The sequence below is a fragment of the Podarcis raffonei genome, chromosome 11, assembly GCF_027172205.1.
Source record: "Podarcis raffonei isolate rPodRaf1 chromosome 11, rPodRaf1.pri, whole genome shotgun sequence".
Taxonomy (NCBI): Eukaryota; Metazoa; Chordata; class Lepidosauria; order Squamata; family Lacertidae; genus Podarcis; species Podarcis raffonei.
This window is the reverse complement of record NC_070612.1, coordinates 19,881,635-19,904,737: the sequence shown is the minus strand read 5'-3', so window position 1 is coordinate 19,904,737 and position 23,103 is coordinate 19,881,635. Positions and strand designations below refer to the sequence as shown.

At 43.9% G+C, this 23,103-nt stretch overlaps 1 protein-coding gene across 2 annotated transcripts in view; it reads right to left on the bottom strand.

The window, feature by feature from the left end:
• The window catches only part of NNT (nicotinamide nucleotide transhydrogenase), a 51,940-nt gene that overhangs the window by 26,382 nt on the left and 2,455 nt on the right, over nt 1-23,103 (bottom strand). For both annotated transcript variants that reach the window (XM_053407737.1, XM_053407738.1), the window contains exons 2-11: nt 19,131-19,338; nt 11,880-12,109; nt 8,242-8,459; nt 7,397-7,484; nt 4,780-4,868; nt 4,316-4,503; nt 2,825-2,958; nt 2,269-2,460; nt 1,485-1,638; nt 487-648 (exon numbers count right to left, since the gene is read on the bottom strand). In XM_053407737.1, the coding sequence (XP_053263712.1) occupies nt 487-648; nt 1,485-1,638; nt 2,269-2,460; nt 2,825-2,958; nt 4,316-4,503; nt 4,780-4,868; nt 7,397-7,484; nt 8,242-8,459; nt 11,880-12,109; nt 19,131-19,284 (1,609 nt within the window). In that variant the 5' untranslated portion in view covers nt 19,285-19,338. The remainder of the gene's footprint in view (nt 1-486; nt 649-1,484; nt 1,639-2,268; nt 2,461-2,824; nt 2,959-4,315; nt 4,504-4,779; nt 4,869-7,396; nt 7,485-8,241; nt 8,460-11,879; nt 12,110-19,130; nt 19,339-23,103) is intronic.

Below are 23,103 nucleotides of genomic sequence, written 5' to 3'. Positions count from 1 at the left end.
TTGGCTAAGCCAGGGTTTTATATGCCTGATGTTGCAAACGTTAGCCCATTCTTGGGTTCCAAGAGAACTAAGATGGACATAGTTAATTCCATTTGATTCTCTTGCATTTTGTTAACCACTGCGTAAAACCTGGCTCCACTGTGCATAAACCTACCAATTTCCAGGCAAATTGTACATGTGATGAAACAGACTCTAGGACTCTAGTCTATAATACCTTGTGTCCCAACAATACTTTTAGTTGGCTTTACTTATTTTTTGGTAACCGTACCTAAAACCCGCATTTTAGGCTTGTGAACACATTATGTGACAGCAACGTTTACCCCACAAAGGAGCTGCAACCCATCCTCTGGCTGTCAGTTGAGGGCACCTATATGACACACATTTCCGGATACAGGTATGTTTGGTGACATTTACACTTTTAAGTGACAAATCACCCCTCAGGGAAATGTCAGGGTCAAAACCAAAAAAAGCAGTCATTTGTTTTACCTGAGATGGCGTTCGTTACAGACATGAGTGGTGAGTGGAGTGCAGGAGTCACACCCCACACCGTGTGGTACCCAACAATCCCAGCCAAGCCAAATGTTGTCACCATCTGAGTGAAAGCTGAATTTGGAGCGGCAACACCCAATCCGAGCAAGGTACTGAGTCCTGCAAGACAAGAGAGCATTAAGTCCTGCAATGAATGAAAACATATGGTAGATTTCATGCTAAGTTTTAAACACTGACAAAATACAGCCTCCCTTTGTTTCTACAGTTGTGTTCATTTATTAAATTTGTACCCCACACATTCCTCCAAAGGAGTCCAAGGTGGCTAAGACAGCTAGTCCTACAAAGATGGCAAAGTCATTCATTTTTCTCAAAGTAATTTTTCTAGCACTTTCAGGCTGCCTAAATAGCACATGATCCATGGGAAGTACTAGCAAAGCTAGACCTTGTTTCTGATATTTTCTGGCTATGTACATTTCATCTCTCTCCTTCTCCCGCTTAAAGGCCCAGAATGGATTAAATAGCATGATGGTTCGGAAAGCTCTATATGTATGCACATACACACACACACACAAAGTTAGTTATTCTACCTCCACCAATTTTGGCAGTGGCAAAAAAATAAGAGTGCTGGGGTGAGCAGAGCCCATTTACCCGATAGGGATGTAAATCATTCACACACGCCAAGTCACAGAATTGATCATTTGAATGGTGTGGGGACAATAATGCCTCCCCTTCTCAGCTCACTGTATGGATCAACTGAGGATGGGGGCTGCAGGAATGCAAGCCACAGTTGATATGCACATGCGTGCGCACACACACACACACCTGAGAGGATTCGCCAAGGGTGAATGACCTGAGAGGAAGAGGGAAGATTAGCTACCTGGCTCCCTATAATTTGACAGCAAGATCCATCTTTACTTCTAGACATTATTAGGCCCTGGGACATCTTTGGATGCAGGTTCCACAGAGTGGCCAGAGTACGGCAGCTGCTTTCTCACCTGCTGTGTATGCAGAGGCAGTCGTCATTGTTTTCCTGAAGGGTGTAATGGTGGCTGCTTTTTCTGCTTCCAGCTCTGCCACAGTCTTCTGCTTCACAGGCGCTGCCTGAGGAATGTTCTTGGGAGGTGGTGCTGGAAAAATCACTTTTCCGTCCTGAGAAAAAGCAGTTGTGGTTTTATCCAACGGATCAGAGAATTTGCAATCTCCTGGGCCAAAGTGACCCCCACCCCAGGGACATGATTTAGCCTGCCAGTTCTTAAATGCAGAGGCAAAAGGAGTAAGTGGTATCTGTGATTATGGGATTTGCAGCACTCTTTCAGGAAGTGTCAACAAAGGTATGGACCTACGATCCTCTTCTGCCTTGACAAAGTGGCTCTCAAGCAAATCTTATCTGCTGATTGATGTGTGTGTATATTATACTGGCAAGGAGCTATGCACAAGCATTTTTAACAAACAAGAATTAACAAAGGAATAGCCAGATATCGTATCTGGATAACATTGTGTGCATCTGAATGCACTGTTTAGTTCCGTTCAACAGGCTTGGTTCATTTGAAGCCAAAAAAAGCTAAACTGATGGATGTACCCCCAGGATTAAGTAATGCATGTATAGTGCAGTTGAACACAAATAATACTACCTTCCTTGCACATTGATGACAGATTATCCAGGGGAATTTCAAAACATTCAAAACATACAGGTGCTTCAATTCAGGTTGTAGAAAAGAAAACAGAAAAACAGGCTGAGGCTTGGACTCCCAATTTAAGAAATAACATAGATTAACTTACCTTCATTACCACTGTTCCTCTTACAACATGGTCCAGGGTACCATAGTCAAATTCATCCTTTATGTCAAGGAAGAACTTCTCCTTGTCCGGGCTGATGGCCTTCAGGAGCTTGGTGATGTTATTGGAATACAACGTGCTGGCTTGGGTGGCCATTCTGCTGGGAAGGTCCGTATAACCTATGTGTGTAATTCCCTGGAGATACCAAAAATATGGCTTCATGAATAAGCAAGCTGAGACACAACTCCTGAAGTCAAAGTCGGGGGGGGGGACCATTCCTAGACATCAGCATCTAAGCACATGGTAATAAATGTTGATTTTGCAAACCAATGGGAAGGGTCACAGCTCAATGGTATACCATTTGCTTTGCATACAATAGGACCTAGGGTTCATCTCCAGGTACGGCTGGGACTGTCCCGTCAGAAACCCTGGAGACCTGCTGCCAGTCAGTGTAGACAAGACTGGCATGTGTGGGAGGAGCCCTGACTTACTCCACCTACAAAGGCTGCTGCTGAAAGCGGCTACTAAGAATATCTGGTGGCTACTAAGAAACCAGTACCTTGTGAATATAGAGTTCTCCTGGCTTTGTAGTTTCAATGTTTCCCCCAGCTTCAGCAGCTAGGTCTACAACAACTGAGCCTTCCTTCATCAATTCAATCATATCTTTCCGAAAAAGGATTGGAGCTTTTTTACCTGGGGGGGGAAAGTAGGAAAGCACTGTATCAAGTACACCATATAAGGAAGAACCAGTGATCACATTTTCCTCTAAAGCAGCAGTTCTCAACCTGTGGGTCCCCAGATGTTGTTGGACTACAACTCCCATCATCCCTGAGCTCTACCCTTGCTAGCTTGGGGTGATGGGAGTTGTAGTTCAACAACATCTGGGGACGCACAGGTTGAGAAAGGGTGCTCTAAAGGAAGAAATGTTTTCTCTTAATTTTCCCCTTGATTTGCATGTAATTCAGTAAACATAGTATTTTAGTTGCATGCATGGATTTCCATACGCAACAATCTGATTCACTTCCAGATTATCCCCGATTCAATGGGAGCAAGATACATCCCTAGATAGGAAGAAGCCCTCTCCTCCACCAAGACTCTACCAAAACACCATGGGAAGCTGAAGAGTGGCCAACCTCATGAGAGGCTTGGTGCTGAGTATTCCAAATTGTATCCCAAACGAGATAGCAGTAAAGTGTTATGGGCAGAAATGTACTGTTCAGTGGTACCTTGGGTTACATATGCTTCAGGTTACAGACTCCACTAACCCAGAAATAGTACCTCGGGTTAAGAACTTTGCTTCAAGATGAGATCAGAAATCGTGCTCCGATGGCGTGGCGGCAGCAGGAGACCCCATTAGCTAAAGTGGTGCTTCAGGTTAAGAACAGTTTCAGGTTAAGAACAGACCTCCGGAACAAATTAAGTACTTAACCCGAGGTACCACTGTCATGGGAAGAAACCTAGCAGTCTTGCACACAAACTCAGCTCTGAGGTGGTGACTACTTTCAGCCGGAAGGTCAGCAGAAGTTAGTATCAATGGCAGATTTATTCATGTCTTTTGCAGGGCTAACATCTTGGGCTCCAAATGGCACGAAGCAAAAGCAAGAACAATGCCAACTAACTGACAGCTTGCATTTGGACCACAGTGCGCAGAGAGAGAGCGAGAGGGAGAGGTTGAAAACTTCCCTCGCAGTCATGATCCTGACGAAAATTACTCTCTCCTGCACTGCTAATAGCCTTCAGAAAAGACCTCCCAGTATTGAATGAGCTAAATACCAACACAATGAAGGAGCAATTTTGGCGAGATCATGGCTGGGGAGGGAAAGATTCAATCTCCCCTCTCTATGCATTGTGGTCCCAATAAAAATCATTGTGTGCACACGTGCCTATTATCAAAGTTTTTTTAAAACATGATGTACTAGCCAGTGACGAATTTCGAATCATGTGCTGTTTTCACGCCAAGTCAGAACAAATATCTTTGCAAATCTGCTTAAGCAAACACATTCTTTTCATTTCAACAGGAAAAGGGCTGCCTGCTCCACAGGACACCTACCAGGAATGAGAGCTGTCGTGATGATAATGTCAACATCTTGGCACTGTTTTGCAAAGAGTTTCATCTCGGCTTCAATGAACTCTTTAGACATCTCTTTTGCATAGCCTCCCTGCCCTTCCCCAGATTCTTTTAGGTCAACCTCCAAAGGCTCCGCACCTAGTGATTTGAACTGTTCCAATGCTGCAGCTCTATGAATTTGAAGAGAAAAATAAGTTTTAACAGGAAGGGTGTTGGGGAGAAACGAAAGGACAGCGTTAGTGAAGGCTCCACCCCAGAAGGCCTTTTTCCTGGGTCAAATAGGCCCACAGGGGTGGTCTAGATGGACCAAAGCCCAGATGCAGTATAAGGGAATTCCCTGTGTTTATCTGGGACCCCACATATGACATGCTGGCCCAAACTCCTTGGCGGAAGAGATGGATACAAATGAGGCTGCTAGCAATAATTTAAGATGAGTATGCACATACCTGGTATCAAACCCACGAACCACAGCTCCCATTGATTTAGCTGCTCCTGCAGATGCTAAGCCTGCGACTCCACCACCAATGATCAGAACCTGCGTCCACAAAACACAGTGCAGTTAAGTCACAAATCAACCGGCAACAGTTCCATGTCAATGAATACGGAATGAAAATGGTTTCCTGAGCCTGAATATTTTACAAGCGAGGTTCAAGCAGAGCCCAGCTCCTTCAGTGCCTTATGGGGGGGGGGGGGAGTCAGCCAGTCAACGGAATAATATTTCAATCAAAAGGGCCCTTTGCAGCTTCCCAACCATCAGGTAGCTATTTTGTAAACAAGAGGAACTACTCCCAAGCACAATTGTGAGTTTTCCCTCTGATGGGATATCTGGTCACCTGTGCACATTCAGGAAGCTGGAAAAGGAGCAAACATGGAATATTCCAGATTTCCACACTAAATGTGACTGTACACATATCTCAGTTCTTTTGTCTCATTCTCACAATCCCTATTTCAGGTCTAAAAACCCAGTTCAGACATAGCCATATTCTGAAAGCGTTAAGAAGTCTCATTGGGTTAAGAGTACAAAACTCAGTTTGGCTGTTCTGTTGACAGTCCAAACAGAAAAAAGTGTTTTATCCATCTGGTTTACTGCACAAGAATGATTTTCTGCTTGTCAAGGACACCAAGCTGACCCCTTCCTTGCCATGGGGCCTCCTAGTCTTTGCTCTCTCTCTCTGGGACATTCTTCTTGTCCTCTGCAGAAATGAACACATTGCTCCCATTTCAGTGTGACTTCCTTGGGACCAAGAGGATTAACCTCTTCTACATCTGGTTAATACTCCACACTCCCAAACTTTTGTTCTGGCCTTCCCACAATCCCACAATGCCAAGATATAGCTAAACTCGCTCGGCACTAATCTAATCTGTATTATCCCTTAGATCTTTCTGAACAGTGCCACAGTATTTGGAAAAAGAGCAGCCAGGGCTTCTTTCGGGGTAGATTTAGAAAACCAAAAGCTGCACAGTAAGCATGCACCATCTGTAAGCAGCTGGAGGAAGACAATTGCTAAATCCAGTCCTTGGGAATGTGAGGGAGCAGCAGGGTGATAGCACTAAGCTTAAATCAGGGACTACCACCTTTCCATTAAGTACATAAGCAGCACAGTAAGCAGGATTGCATGCATATCTCACAGTTCCTTGGAAACAGGCATTATTTGCATTCAACATCTGGCAAATCTGAAGGCCTAACTACAGTGATGCTAGATGCATCACCCAATCACATCAGGCAATTGCCATTATTATTAATTATAATTAATTATTAATAATAAACTAAAGTGAGGTTTTTAGCAGGACTACAGCTCACGAGGAAGGAAAATTCTAGCCTTCTCTCCCCAGCCACAATTTCCACAGAAATCACACACACGCTGCAATTAGTAATAGGGGATAAAGATTCTACTGACATTCCACTGATTCCCTGTCACTAATTGTAGTGCAGGAGGGTGAATCTTCTTCTGTGCATGCAGAAGCAAGACAAATTATGCAGACTAATGAAAATATATGCAAGAATACTTAATTTGCATAAATTAAAGAGACCATGGAGCTTTCCCCACTAAAAAAATCTGATTTAGTTAGTGCTGAATAAATGCAATCTGGTCAGTAAGCTTCCAAGCGATTACTACATTGCTCCTGGAAAGCCAAATTTAATCCTCTTGCAAAAGCAGTATCTGGTGCAGTATTTTGTGCAGAAATACTCCAGGAACAAAATAAAGCACATATTACTTGTCCTTTAATATACTTTAATGCATGGACCCAATATTTTCTCCACCTTTATATTGTTTTATTTACCAAAATTTATATAGTCCTTGATTCTAATGAAACCTAGAATTAATATTAAAATTATAAAAAAGTTTAACTATTTAAACCATCTAAATGATAATTAAAATGAACAGCAGATAAAAAAGTTATTAAAACACACCAACATGTCAGGTTTGGGGCTTTCCCACTTTTAAGGGGGAAAGTGGCAAATCACACACAGAAATATCTGTGCGTTGAACTATGTGTGTATTTTGTACTTTAGGATCTGCACACAACACTTTGTACTGTACTTGTTACAACAGCACTAGTCTCAGTACAGATCTTTGGACTTTATTTTACAAGCCTGTAACAAAAAGGGGGCCCGTAAAAACAAAAATTAAACCTAGAATTCTAGACATCAGGAAAGTATTGTTCTTTAGGTTGTAGTCTAGATAAAAAGCACAACATCTCTTTAACCAAAAATGCAATTCATAAGACACATTACGCTGTATATGAAGACCTTGTATTCTAGCAACAGCAAGCCAATTTTTATATTAAACGTCTACAATTTGAACATCTTAAACTTTGAAGGATGCCAATTCATAAGCCATTCAGCCTCAGCTGCATCCAAACAAATGCCTACTAACAGCAAAAGAAGCTATATTTGGCTCACTGAGAGATGCTAAATAAAGGGGGGGGGGAGGTAGTCATCCTGTGAAACAAAATTCCAACCAGTATCTATTGCAGTTGAAATGCAAAGTCACGTCACATTTCTATCACCTGATGATTGTGCCTGCAAATAACAGCACTTGCACTTATTTCATTACCTACCTTTGCTGGAGGGACTTTGCCAGCTGCCGTGATCTGACCCGTAAAAAAACGACCAAAGTGATTGGCTGCCAACACAACTGCCTTATAGCTGTCAGAAATAAAGGAGAACACAAGCATCAGTATCATTTCCCAACCTTACATTTATTTTATTTATTTAGAAGAGGGTGTTGTTGTTTATTTTAAGATGGTAGAAATAGCAGAGGTATTCACTGGACAAATTTGCTTGTCCAAAACATAGCCTTCTCATTTCCTCATTCCTAAGGAGATGCACAAGCTGTTGGTGGCAACCTCCCTCTGATCTGGCCTGTGCTCTTTGGGCTTTACAAAGTTTGGGTCAAATTTGCAGGAGCTTAAAAACTCCTTTCTATGTGCAAGTATTCACCCCCGGTATTCAGATTCTTCACCTGCAAGTAATTCCTTCCTAATTCCTTTCCCAACTAATGGATCCTTGCCCTCAGTAATAAGAGAGAACCTAGTGGGCTTCAGATTCCCATACATTCTTTGAACCCAAATAGATAGCAATTCTTAAATATTTTCCAAACCGGATAGCTTGGCTATCTGCCTTGACTACACCTCCAGGCATATCTCCACAACTGGACATAATCGCTTATCCAAGGGATAGACAACATGGTGCCCTCCCCATATTGCTGACCACAGCTTCCATCAGCCGCAGCCGGCATGCCAGTGATGGTAGAAGCTATGGTCCACAAGGTGTGGAGAGCACCACACTGGCTGCCCTGGTTCACAAACGAAAACAAACCTTTGTTTGGGATATGAATCCCAACCAAAACCCAACTGCTCATTGATGTAATCACACAGCTGGTTAAAACACTGTGTTTTCATACCCAGCGATGTTGGCCATGGAGCTGAGAGCATCATATCCTTGAGCAATGGTCACGCGAGGGACCTGATCCATAGCCAAGACAGTGGTTCTTCTTTCTGACAGTTTGTTCAGGAGGTCTGGGTTTTGAGCTGGGTAGATAAAACTGATTAGGGTACCAGATGACTTAAAGAGATCTGCCTCGTGCATGCCAAGAGCTGGATTCAACATAGGAGCTCTCACCTGAAATTGAAAATGCGCAAAAATTAATAAAATTAATAAAGCATCACTTAGCATTTTCATAGTGCTAAAGACTGTTCAATATGCTTCTCGGGAATCCTCCTAATAATCCTAAACACCTGCATATAAAGAAGGGCAGTTTTCATTCCAATGTTGCAGAGGAACTGGTGCTAAAATAGGTAACGTTCAAACCATTTACAGGTACATTGACATTGCTTTTAAGTGCAAACAGTAGGTGTAGGAGACTGGTGTAGCTCGGACCCTTGGCAGTGGTGTAAGTGATCTTCAACACTTTGCCCCCTCCAGCTGCAGTCTCAGTCCAGATGAGGGGTCCAACATCTGCTATTTGCATTAGGGAAACAGTAACAGGAAGCTTTCCTTCCCATTCCAGATTGGGACTGTGGCAGAAGGCAAATTGTTATACCCTCAATTGCACCTGCCAGGGTCCAAATCTACACCAGAATTTCATCTCTGGGAGCACGTGGGTTGCCTCACAATACCTTCTGAGTTAATAGCCCTGGGAAGATTTTGAAACGAGGAGTCATGGTTCCGAGCTCAGCCTAACAGCCACTGCAGCACTACAGCTCTCAAATACAGTATCTCAGCAATCCTCAAATAGCTCTGTGGTGCAGGCTAATATTTTTATTTTTTAATTATAATTTTTTGTTTGTTTGTTTTTGTTTTACAGAAGTATGTGTAATGTCTCTCGTATTTTTTCCATGTAACATTTTTACAAATCAGTTTCATTTGTTGAGACATTAGGAAGAAAAGGGGCGGAGGGGGGGAAGATGGGTGGGGTCAGGTAATTATTTATCATTATTATGGTAACAAGGGAAGAATGCATTGAGGGTGAGATATAGTAAGGCCAATTCTGCGTCCCAAGTCTGAAGCAAGATTTAAACCAAGAACATCTCAATTGCCAGCTGATGTGCTTTCATTACTGCAACATGAGCTGAATAAGCTGCTGTGAACAAAATTTATAATTCCGTATGTTTCTAGGCAGACCATGGCTCAGCAGTGAAGCACATGCTTTGGATGCAAAAGGTTCCCCTTTTCAAACTCTGAAATCCCCAGAATGGCAAAGAAACAATCTTGCCTGAAATGTTAGAAAGCCACTCCCAAGTCAGTGTAGATAATGTTGACCTATGGTCTGATTTTGTATAGGGCAGCTCCTAATGCATTTCGAAATGTTTAGACTACAGGAGCCAAGACTTAGCATATCATTGCCATTCAAGAGCAGCTGCAGGAATGGACTTTGCTCAATCGATAACGTGCCTTGTGATAAGTGCATTTGGACTGCAAGGACTGAGGTTTCCTTTCTGTTTGAGGATTTGCTCACACATGTTTTAGAAATATCATGGCAGGGAAATCCCATTCCTCACATTTATAGTGTTTAAAAAAAACCACTGTCCCTGCAGGCTGATTAAAGATCACCGATGCAGCCAGCAGAGGAAACTTAATTTTTTTAAATAAGGCAACTGTGGCTCATGATCACAATATATCGAAGCACATACAAAATAAAAAATATGCAATCAATATTTTGAGAAAGCTCTCACCCACGCACCATCTGTTGAATACATCTGGAGAGTTAGGATAGACGCATGAGCTGTGGTTGCCAAATGGAGGAAGGAATTAACTTATCTTCCTAGCAGCTAGTTGCATGGAAATTCTACAGACAGTGCAAGTGACTTATGCAATGAGCTACTGTACTTAACAATCCTTATAATATATAGCAGCTACTACACTGAGGCTACTTATTGAGGTCTTCTTGCAGCAACTGCAGTGAGCCAAAGGAGGACTGTAGGCAACACAAATCGCACACTCATGAATATGTGGCACTGGCTTCCTTTATATGTGAACAGCCCTGATGCACAGATCACCATGGGCCAGTTCCATAGATCTAGCTTGGCATTTCTGGAATTCTCCCATCACTCGCTCATGCAAGCAAATACTCAAATCAGTTTACTAATTGCCTTCAAATCTTTCCTAGCACAGGAAGAGCTCCCCAGTGGTAAATGGTCTGCTACATGCATTCATTTACACCGCACTAGTGAATCCAGGGATTCTCGTCATTCTCACATGGCAAGGGAACCTGGGCAAGCATGTGAGGCCTTGCTAGATTTCCTGCAGAAACCATAGGCCCATATATTACTGAACTTGGCATCAGTAAAGGTAAAGGTAAAGGTAAAGGGACCCCTGACCATTAGGTCCAGTCGTGACTGACTCTGGGGTTGCGGCGCTCATCTTGCTTTATTGGCCGAGGGAGCCGGCGTACAGCTTCCAGGTCATGTGGCCAGCATGACTAAGCCACTTCTGGCAAACCAGAGCAGCACACGGAAACGCCGTTTACCTTCCCGCTGGAACGGTACCTATTTATCTACTTACACTTTGACGTGCTTTCAAACTGCTAGGTTGGCAGGAGCAGGGACCGAGCAATGGGAGCTCACCCCGTTGCAGGGATTCGAACCGCCGACCTTCTGATCAGCAAGTCCTAGGCTCTGTGGTTTAACCCACAGCGCCACCTGCGTCCCTGGCATCAGTAAGCTTCCTGGAAACACCAGGATCCTCTGGAATGCAAAGGTTGGAAAGCCCCCACTGCACAGGCTAAAATGTAGCTCAGTGGCCTCCAAAACATAAAGTACTGGGAGTCTATATTTGGCGGGGAAACTAAGAAGACTCCATGGGCAAGTGCAAACTCAACACCTCCAGATCGCAGCCTGCATCAAAGCTGCCATCTGGCAGTGAATCTGTGACACTCTGTGCCTTTGCTGCAGTCTGACTCCACCCTACAAGGTTAACTCAGCATTATTTCTCTACTCAGCAGCGACCACATAAATAGGGCATTCGTATGACAGGATGAATGGGGCAGGGGTAAGGAACCTCAGGCCAGGGGCCCAAATGCAGCCGCACAGGCCTCTCTATCCAACCCTTGGGACTGTCATAGGAAGCTGCCTATATCGAGCCAGATCAATGATCCATCTAGCGCAGTATTATCTACCCTGATTGGAAGCCATTCCTCAAGATTTCAGACAGGGAACCATCCCCAGCCATACCAGGAGATGACAGAGATTGTACTTGGGACCTTCTATCACTGAGCCACAACCCTTCCCCAAGCCACACACCCATTTTCTATGTCCCTTTGCTCAATGTTTTTGCCTGGCTGGAATATGTCCCTGGAACTATGTTGATGACTCTTGCCTGTCTAGATGGAATGATGTGGGTGGGTGGGAATTTTTTACTTGGCTGTAACGTAGCCTCTGGTACAAAGGCAGGAGTCACATCCATTGCTATGCCCACTTTTGCCTCTAGGCATGCCCACGTGTGCCTATGGCCCCACCCACCTCTGGCTTGTGGGCCCCAGAAGCTGAAAAGGTTTCCCCACACCTGTGACAGGGAAGTATTGAAAAAAATTTCCAGAATTACCTTGACGACTAGATCAGATGCCAAGACTTCCTTCGTCCCTTGGATCTGTGCCCCTGCCTCTCTGTAATGGTCATCAGAGAATTTGGAAGCTTCTCCTGCAGTCGACTCCACAACAACATTAAACCCTTGTTTAACCAGGGCTTGAACTCCTGCTGGCGACAAGGCAACTCTCTTCTCATTCTGAAATATCTCCTTGGGAACACCCACAGTCAGCTGCTTATATGGGATACCTGTAAATGGAAGAGAAGCAAACAGCAAATCCTTTGGTAGTTTGCAAAGGGCGGGGGGGAGAGAAAGAGAGAAAACAACCTCCAATGAAAATAGTTGTTTGCATGTACAGTGGTACCTCTGGTTACGTACTTAATTTGTTCCAGAGGTCCATTCTTAACCTGAAGCACCACTTTAGCTAATGGGGCCTCCCCCCACCGCCGCGCGATTTCTGTTCTCATCCTGAAGCAAAGTTCTTAACCCGAGGTACTATTTCTGGGTTAGCAGAGTCGGTAACCTGAAGCATATGTAACCCGAGGTACCACTGTACAATGCTTCAGGCTGAAAATATGATGGACAACCATCATCCCTTTAGATACCAGTCTATAACAACTCACCAGTGCATATATGGCAGGAGTAATTCAATAAAAAACATTAACTATTCATAGTATTGGAAAAGATAAACACATTCAAATGATTAAGCCGAATCACTCAGAAAGCAAATCCCAAGAAGCTCCATGAGCCTTACTCCTACATAAGTGTGCAGGATTGTGGCCCAAGTCCAATTTAAATAAAACAGTTAACACTTGAGTTCTATGAAAAGTGGTTGTGTGAACTTAGTGGTAGAAGTCTAAGAATATCTTCTTCTCTCAGGTGTAAAACTTATTAGCATGCATAATGTTTGGGTTTTTAAAAAATTCTACAGTCATTTGCACTTTGGGTACAATTTTTTTATAGTCTTCTTTAGCTGCAAAGGTAACGACCTTGGGATAGACTTCTTTCATTTTACAGGTGAAAAACTCCAGCTAAGAGTCCAGCAACTTGCCTAAGGCCAATTAGCAAGTCTATGGCTGAACTGGTCCTGCAGCCATTTCTCACAAGGTCATGTTCCACATGCCACTTGGCCAGGCTGCAGTGTTTCTGTTCCTCCATAACATGTGACAAACATTCCTTCAAATGCTGTAACACCTGAAACACCAACAGCCATAAAACAGGAGTGGAGAAACTGTTGTTCCAGTCTTGGAAAACTAAAAAGGCATTTGCAGCTTTTTAGTTTAGAGGAAAAGTGACATGATAGAAGTTTATAAAATTATGCAAGGCATGGAGAAAGTGGATAGAGAAAAGTTTGGCTCCCTCTCTCACAATCCTAGGACTTGTGTTGAAAGCTGAATGATGGAGGATTCAAGCGTCCTTGTTGGTGTATAGTTAAAACTATGGCATTCGCTACCACATGAGGAAGTGAAGCCCATCAACATGGATGGCTTTAGAAGAGGCTTACACAGATTCACTGAGGTTAAGGCTATCTGTGGCTCTTATTCCTGATGGCGATAAGCTTCTGAATAGCAGTTGCTGGAAACCGTAGGAGGGGAGAGGGCTCTTGTGCTCAGGACCTGCTTATGTGCTTCCCACAGGAATCTGGTTGGACGCTTGTGAAAACAGGAAGCTGGACTAGACGGGCCACTGGCCTGACCCAGTAGGGACTTACTATGTTCTCAGGGCCAGAGGCACCATCTTCTCAAGATGATTGAGGGGACCTCATGTGGCATCCTGATGTCACACACACACACACACACAACGTCGTGAGGAGCCAGGGGGGCAGAGCCAAAGGCCCTCTGAATATTGAGCGAGCCTGGGACCCTCAAAAAACCACTGGGGTGGTGGTGGAAGTGCCTTGGCCCCTAGGAGCTGGCGTGTATGCTTGCAGCACATATCTGGCATGGGTGGTGCTATTCCCCCCTCTCTCTGTCTCCCCCCCCTCCCCGTCCACCAAACTCATTCTTTCTCCTTTACACTTCTCTACCCCCTCAGCTGCCATCCCAAGGAAAATAATCCCCACACACAAACACACAGGTGGCAATTAGGATTGGGAAAAAGCTCCTAAAGAAGAAGCGGAGGAGTTTGGATTGATATCCCACTTTATCACTACCCTAAAGAGTCTCAAAGCGGCTAACCATCTCCTTTCCCTTCCTCCCCCACAACAAACACTCTGTGAGGTGAGTGGGGCTGAGAGACTTCAGAGAAGTGTGACTAGCCCAAGGTCACCCAGCAGCTGATGTGGAGGAGCAGGGAATCAAACCCAGTTCACCAGATTACGAGTCTACTGCTCTTAACCACTACACCACCCTGTCAGCAGTAATGGAAACTCCCCCACCACCCAAGGCCTAACTGGTGCACCATGGGAGATTTTCATTGGCATCCCAGTGCACAGGGAGGGTAGATGTTTGCTGCTTTACTCCTCAGTTGCCATCCCAATGAAAATCACCCCTCCTAATAAATTGGCTCCCACTGGTATGAGCGCAAGTCTTCTCCAAAACTGAAGCGCCAGGACAACCCTTTATTATAATACTAATACTAAAAATAATGTTACTTATTATTTATGAGTTAACAATATACCGTAGTTGCTCACCCCTTCTTTAAGGTATCACCCCTTTCCCCCGTGAAAAAACAAGGTAACTTTGGGAAACGCTGATAAAATGCCCAGTCATTCCCTCCCATTCACCAGGTCACAGCAATGGCTTCTACAAAGATGAAGCATGGAATAAGCATCGCTCGGACATAAAAGGCCAGCCACAGGACCCAACATCATCCCTGGTAAGCTAAAGTTCCTGTGAAGCAGAACTCAATGCTCTGTCATTTTCACTCATGGATTGTGAATGGTTGATGCAACTGTTTAAGGACATCGGGGTTTCTGTGAAATGTCCTATACAAGTGTATCAAGACAATAGATCTTGTTTGGCTTTGCTGAACTCGGAGAGTTGCAAGCAAAGGACCAAGTACTTGCAGATTAAGCTACATCGTGCAAGAGAGTGTATTCAGAAAGGACTCATTCAGGTGTCCTACATGCCAGGAAATGAAATTCCTGCTGATCTGTTGTCTAAGGTTGTTAACAGAGAACAACTTAAGGTTTACGTGCAAAGGTTGCAATTGGGTTGAACCACAGGTACTACAGGTTACACGGAAAGGGGGAGGATGTTAGGATATTTCCGTTCCACCTTAAAAGGGAGCAGGATGTTTGTGTCACAGCCTGCTCCCTTTTAAGGTGGAACGGAAATATCCTAACAAAGCTACCATCATTTACAGAGGATCACTTCAATTTTGCTTAAATCTCACAATAAGGAAATCTACAGGGAACTACAGAGAGGAAGAGAGCAGCACTGTGTTGGTCGCCTTCATGGACTCCTCAGTGACCTCCACAGAGACAAAAACCCAGGATTAGACACCAAAAGTGCAATCTAAGCACAGCCATTCAGAAGCAAATCCCAAGGAGCACAATGGGGCTTACTATCTAGTAAGTGTGCTTAGGACTGCAGCCTCTTTAGACAAGAGGCTATTTTTAAAGACTACTGCTAAGATGGGGAAGAGGAAAAAACAAAACTTGTACCTATTTACCAACTCACTATACCAACAGCTTCCGAAGAAGCTGCTCACCTTTTTTCAGAGTTCTGCAGGAAGACAAGGAGACAGCCTGAAGGGAGTGAGGTGGAATGAAGACAGAAAAAAAGATACAATGAATAGCGTGGAGGAAGCAGACCAAGACGTTTCCATTTACATTGACTCAGTAAAATTGCACACCTACATTGACATCTTCCAGTGAAACTGGAAAGGCAGCAAATCAGCGGCTTTCAGTTGGGCATCCTTCACACCTCACATGATAAGCCCAGCACCGACTATCACTGCAAACCAAGGAAGTACTGCACCAATCACTCACCATCAATCATGCTAGCTGGAAAAGGGCAACCCAATGGCTTCTTTTACTACTACATTTATATCCTACCCCCTAAGGAACAAAAAAACATAAACTCATTTTATCCTATTTAAGGCAGGAACTTGTCTATTGTGGACCCATCCCTCTGCAATGCATTTCCTGAGGTCCCTCCTTTAAAAAGGCTTAAAAAACAATCCTAAAGAGACCTGGATCAGCTTTAAACTGTTGCTGGAGAAAAATTTTAAAGTTACAGCTATGGCTGTTGCTGATGATTTTGCTTTGCAATGTAGTTATTTTAACGTTGCATGTGTGAATATATAAATAGTTTCGGTTTTTGTTCTGTAAATCACATTGAAAAGGGTGTTAACCTTTTAAACCAGAGGTGGGAACCTTTGACCTTCCAGACGATGCTGGAATACAACACCCATCATCCTTGACTATTGGCCATGCTGGCTAAGGTGGGTGGCAGTTGCAGCTCAGCAACATTGGGTGGACCAAAGGTCCCTCAGCCCTGCTTTAAAAGGTGGCATAAACCAATAAATAAGACCATGAGGCGCTGACTGGCTCTGTTACACTCAGTTAAGTCGATAGCCAAGCTGGGAAGTGAACCAAGGTCACGCAGCTTCAAGTCCCATATTATATCTACTATACTGCATTAAGAAACTGTGTAGGCTGGGAGTAGGTAGGAAATACAGGAAAAGAGCGAAGGAAGGATATGAATGGTAGGATCCACCTGCAGCCGGCAATCAGACACAGGATGAGACGGCAACAAGGTTAAGCAAATTCCTAGGATAATCACAACCACCACTCACCTTGACTGCTACGTAAAAAGTACCCTGTTACTTTGTTCTGACCAGCAAAAGAAGTGGTAAAGTTAACAGAAAGTTCCATGTACCCTCCAATGAAGAGGCTAAAGTGTTAACGGTCTTAAAAATGAGTTCAGCTGATCTTAATCTAATACTGGGAGGAAACGCTTGCAGGTCACACTAAACCAGAATTTAAGCAAAGAAATTAAAACTGGGAGGTTTGAGTTTGCATGCCCTGTGTTTCCCTCTCCTCTTTCCACATGGCTAGGTGGATGCCAGCAGAGTTTTAGCTTCTATTTCCTAAAATCTCTTGTCATCCTGACCAGGGATTCTGGTTTATAACACTTGGCCAAGCCAGCTACAGAAGTTCCAGTTTGAAATTAGCTAGTTTTGGAACTGATTAGGTTTTGCGTTTTGTTTTTTAAGATAAATGAAAGATCCCTGATCCAGACAAGGATAAGCAAAGATTTTGGGAATATGAAGCTAAGAGCTATCAAAGTCCTGCTCCTGGCCTTACAGAAGGAGAGGAAAGTGTGTGAGCCTGGGTCTTGTGACAGCTCCTGCTCTTTGTCCTAAACCGTGGTTTAGCATGATATGCAAACATGCCCTATTTAATGGCTGAGCAGAGACTGGCCATTCAAAAAGCAAAGCAGGCTTTTTCCATTGGCAATCACTTCATAATAGCATCTCATAATAGCTGCTGCCAAAGTCAGACTAAAAGTGCTTGCTACACCAGTGAACTGCAGAATATCCACACACACACCCCGCAAAAGGAAGCAAAAGAGCAACTCAAAACATTAACATGACATCCATTTTCAGTTTCAGTTTATTCCTTAAATACGTTTTTAGCTACTCTTAGTCATGCAGAGCTACCACTCTGCCTACTGCCTGTGTGCCAAGCTACATGAAAGACTGTCTGTAAACATAAGAGGCACAAGTGTAAACATGCCTTTCAGTGACTTAATAGGAGAAAAACCATTCCATTTTTGCCCAGACCTTAGATAGTCAATGAAAGCTGACCTTCCTTCTACAGAGCAAGAACCCTCCTATGATACAAACTACTGTTTTACCTACAGAATTTTGGACTGAGCATGAAAAGTGGATGTCATGCTTTGCTAAAATTCCATAATCATCTTCCGATGCTCTATTCTCATCCATTCTTGATTTCTTGCACCGCTCTGTGAACTAGAATTTACCCATCCAAGAAGTATATGATTAAAAACCAGATGAGATGTCAGGTGACAAAACAGACATTGGGAGGCTTAGTTTGGTCAGAATCGAGTATACACTTCCAAAGTTAATGATAAATACATTACTTCTGGTAAATTAGCCACCAAAGCCACTAGAGGGCCGTGAATAATTGTGACCCGGGATTTCTAGACTCATCTACCCATGTACTATCTGAAACCAAAAGGGAGCGTTGGTTGCCGGATGTGAAATATATTGGTGTTATTTTCAGCTCTCCTACCCCACTAATTAGGACAAAAGAGGAGTGGGGAAAGAAGACAGAGACTGACAAGAAGTACAGTGGTACCTTGGTTCTTGAATTTAATCTGTTCCGGGAGTCCGTTCGACTCTCGAAACGGTACAAAAACCAAGGCACGGCTTCCGATTGGCTGCACGAGCTCCCTGCACTCAATCAGAAGCAGTGTCGGATGTTCGGCTCCTGAAAAACGTTCACAAACCGGAACAATCACTTCCAGGTTTGCAGCGTTCGGGAGCCAATTTGTTCAGGAGCCAAGCCGTTCGACTACCAAGGTAAAACTGAAATAGGGAAGGGTTTGGGGAAGTAAGAGGGTTGGTTAACAAATTCCCAAGCTTCACCAAATATATATGGTCCAGTAAAGAGAAAAAAAGAGTCTCACAGAATATGTTTCATGAAAGCAGCCACTGCCGATTAAGCTTTAACCTGAACACAAAAAGTATCTAGATATATTGATATATTTAATTAGCTGAGTTCCACAAATATTTGCTAGCTGCGGAAGTATTATCTTGCACTTCATCATGGACTTTCCTTGCCCTTGGCAGGTTTGTAGGCAAACTTAACATACACACGTTTCCAAGGTGTGTCCCTTCCAAATATAACACATGTCTTCACCAGCAAATTACTAATCATTATAATGGGCAGGGAGCATACAGAAGGAGCAATAACCTTACACAAACCCTGGGGGTGCGTTTTGACCTCCTGCAGGATGTCTTGTCAGTGAAGGCTGGGCGACCTAGTTTGAATGTGGAGGGAAGGCTTTGCCCTCACAAATTAACCCAGGAGCTTAGACCTTTCTTTTCACCCTGAAAGGGAGCTTAGCAACCATTCACTTATAATGGGAGAAAGAGGAATAGAATCAACATTAAAATCGAAACTTAACTTGCTGCCTGCCCCTGGTAAACCATCCCAGATTCCTTTTATGGATTACATTAGGAGGGTGACAGAATGTTGGAAGAGGAGATGGAAAGTTGGGAACTGGCTTCTACAGGTGTCAAGAATCAGACCTGTTAGTTTGAAATCATGACTGCCTATCTGAACTCACATACCTGGTTTGACAGGAGCCTGGCACCAGAGCACCCGGTGCACGCGGAAGGCTCGTAGGCATGGTGTCTTCACAGTCTTCGCCTTGTGAGACAGCGCACTGTTGAAAAGGGGACTGGAGCAGCTTGTCGAAACTGTACGTAGAATAAAACTTGCCATGTTGTCCAAGATTCAGCAGGCAGGATCACCCCGTTAGGAAGCCACACAGATGCCCTGCCATATACAAAAGCATCAGCCCTTTAGCAAATAATAGCACTGGAGACTTGCAAAGCAGTCTATTCAAAACATGTGTCACTTCAGACTGCGATTTGCATCCATCAGGATTTGGGGAGGGGAAGCTAACAAGGTCCACAATTCTTTCTCTGTGTTGTATCCAATGTTGGTACCATCTCACAGTGTTTTAATACCTTCAGCATCTTAATGCAGTAGTACCTCGGGTTACATACGCTTCAGGTTACACACTCCGCTAACCCAGAAATAGTGCTTCAGATTAAGAACTTTGCTTCAGGATAAGTACAGATATCGGACTCCGGCGGCGTAGCAGCAGCAGGAGGCCCCATTAGCTAAAGTGGTGCTTCAGGTTAAGAACAGTTTCAGGTTAAGAACGGACCTCCGGAACGAATTAGGTACTTAACCTGAGGTACCACTGTAATTTAAACAAAGTATAATACACAGATTTCATTTCGTACAGATGCAATAATTATCTCTCTTCCAGCCTAGACATAACTACTTATTTTAATACAATGACCGTAGCTCAGGGACAGAGAACAGGCTTCACATGTGGAAGGTCCAAGATTTGATCCCTACCATCTCCAGATAGGGCAGGGGAAACACACTTGTCTAACAACCCAGAGACCCATTGCAGGCAATATAGGGCTGGAGTAACCAACATGGTGCCACTGATGCCTATCCGTCCGAGTCAGCATGGCCAATTGGCAATAGGATGGAGTCCAACAGCATTGGTGGGGATCACACTGGCTACCCCTGATGTATGCAATATCAAGCTGGAATGACTGTGCATGCAGCCATGTAGCGTGAGCTCCCGGAGCCTGGGACAGGTGCATGCATGCACCAAGGGCAGGGCACACAGTGCATAGGGTGAAGGATCCCAACGCAGCATCCCAGCCCTCGCCGCAGACACTGTTGGAGTGCCCCGTACTGGAGCCATGCAGGGCCACACTGCACCACCTGCCAACCCGCACAGGGGGAGCCCGGCCAAGCAACACGGCATTTGGTGGTTGCGAACCAGATGCCAGCACCTCCAACATGACCTGGCTCAGTACTCTTATCCATAAGTGTGGGTTCCTCCAATGCTGGGAGAGGCCAGGCCTCACTGGGGCACCTGCTTTGAGCCCCCTCAAAAATCTACGTCCAGGGCCATTGCCCTGCTGGCATCCTCCATGCTACACCCCAGGTGCATGGAAGCTTCCCGTGTTCCTATGTTAGTTCCAAGACGGTAGTCTTCACATTTAAGTTACAGTACTTTGAGCCTTCATGTAGCAGATTCTCAAATGCAAAAATGAGCTGAACAGCAATTTATATAAAATTATGTCACAATCGCAACAATACTAACTACAGTGGTACCTCGGGTTACATACGCTTCAAGTTACAAACTCTGCTAACCCAGAAATAGTACCTCAGGTTAAAAACTTTGCTTCAGGATGAGAACAGAAATCGTGCTCCGGCGGCGTGGCAGCAGCAGGAGGCCCCATTAGCTAAAGTGGTGCTTCAGGTTAAGAACAGTTTCAGGTTAAGAACGGACCTCCAGAACAAATTAAGTACTTAACCCGAGGTACCACTGTATAAACTTTTCAAGGGTATCATTACTATCACAAGTGATTACACTTCAAAAAAAAGTACTGGGTACAATCCAACAGCCTTGAAAATTAATGAGGGTTTTACTATTGTTGTCACTAGGATCTAGGCGTCATTACCAGCAAGCTGGTTAAATCTAGCTATGTATGTTTTATGGCATTCTGCATTCGAAACAAAGCCGGTAAGACTAAGTGTATTGTTTTCAAGGATGAAGACTACAAAGGATGGCAAGCTGTAAGAAGCCCAAATTATATACAGGCGATAACCTACAGCATAGATTTGCTAGCCTACACAGCGTGCTGAAGGGGGGTTACGTACCAGCAGATATCAGGCATTTCATAATGCTGGTGCCAGCCAATAATGTGTAGCCCAGGAATTAATTCTCTTTTTTCTGCTGGAAGTCTATTTTTAGTGCAACCATAACAACATGTAAAAGACTGAAAATAGCAGCAACACTTTGGGGAACTCAGTCTGAAGAGTTCGTGCGACTTGGAAGTCCTCATATTATAATTATAATTACAAATAGAAAACACAGGGACACTGTGAGAATAGATGCCACGTACCCAAGATATTCAAAATGCGTAAGAAATATACTCACTCCAAGAGAAGTACAGTTAGCCCTTTGCCAAAGGAAGCGAACAGCTGTCAGATAAAAGTGACCCCCTTAAATGAATAGTCCACATTAATAATGCCTCGACTACCAGGGCATTTACCACGTCTGCAGGAAATGCATGAAGCTGGAATCCCCATTCATTAACAAGTTCCAATTGGCTGCTCTCTGGAAGCAACACAGTATATAATTTGCACCAGAGGCACATGATTGGATACAACTCCGTATCAGTCTCTGAGAGGAGTCAAGTTCATTCATTGAGGGAAGGACTTGTGAAAGCCTTCTCAGAGTCACAGCCTTTTTAATTTATGCAGCCTGCTGTCAGCGTCCAATCATTTACCCAGGCATGAAAGTTAACCACAAGTCTTAATTCACTGGTGCCTGAAACTGTAAGTCAGAACTGTGCTTTATAGATAACCCTGACAGTTTATTTACTTATTTTTAAATATGTACGGTATTTGACTATGTCCATGTGCTCCTGAGAATCCAGGGCCTGTAACTAAAACACACTTACTCAAATTATAAGTAGATAATTTATTTAATATGAAGTAATATTAGCAGTAATATTAGCAGCACAATCACAGGCACCACAGGCAAAATCCCACTGCCCACCATCACCTTGAATATGGGACCTCAAATTCAAAAAATAAGGTCTCATGGCATTTTGTGGAAATATTATCCTACTGTTCAGAAGAAGTGAGTTTTATGGTTGTAGAAGAGAAACTATTTCTCCCTTATTCATGCCCTTGCTATACACTCCAGGAAAATAGCTGGCATCTTCAAACGGGGCTCTTAACCATTTCTGCAGATCAAAGCAAGACAGGATTTGCCAACCTGTTGCCTTCCAGATGTTTTGGACTAGAACTTTCACCAGTCCCAGTCAGCATGTGCTGGCTGAGGTTGCTGGGGAGATGCAGCCCAAAACAACTGGAGAGCAACAGCTTGACAAATATGAAATAGGGAAGGAGACAATCTATAAGGCCCAATGTGCAATGCTGGTAATTTGCATATCCAGATGTCTGGGAAGCAGTCCGTGGGAAAGTGCCAGAGTGCCGCAGGCCAACTGCAATTCCCTGGCGTGTGCGCCCTCCTTTCATGTTTTATTGAAGTACACAATGGCAAAACGATAAGCTCTGAAGTGTGTTTGACTCAGACAGTTTCTAGAATTATGCCTGGAAGGCCACAGCAAGACAAGGCAGAGTGCTTTGCCTCCCACTACCTAACATACTCAACGAGGCCTACTTCCAGATAAATATGGACGTGAGACCTGCAGGTCAACAGTACTGCCAGAGACTTGAGAGAGTCACACCTCCGCTAGTAGTAGTAGTAGTAGTAGTAGTAGTAATAATAATAATAATAATTTATTATTTATACCCCGCCAATCTGGCTGGGCTTCTCCAGCCACTCTGGGAGGCTTCCAAAAAAATATTAAAATACTGTAATACATCAAACATTAAAAGCTTCCCTAAACAGGGCTGCCTTCAGATGTCTTCTAAAAGTCTGGTAGTTGTTGTTCTCTTTGACATCTGGTGGGAGGGCGTTCCACAGGGAGG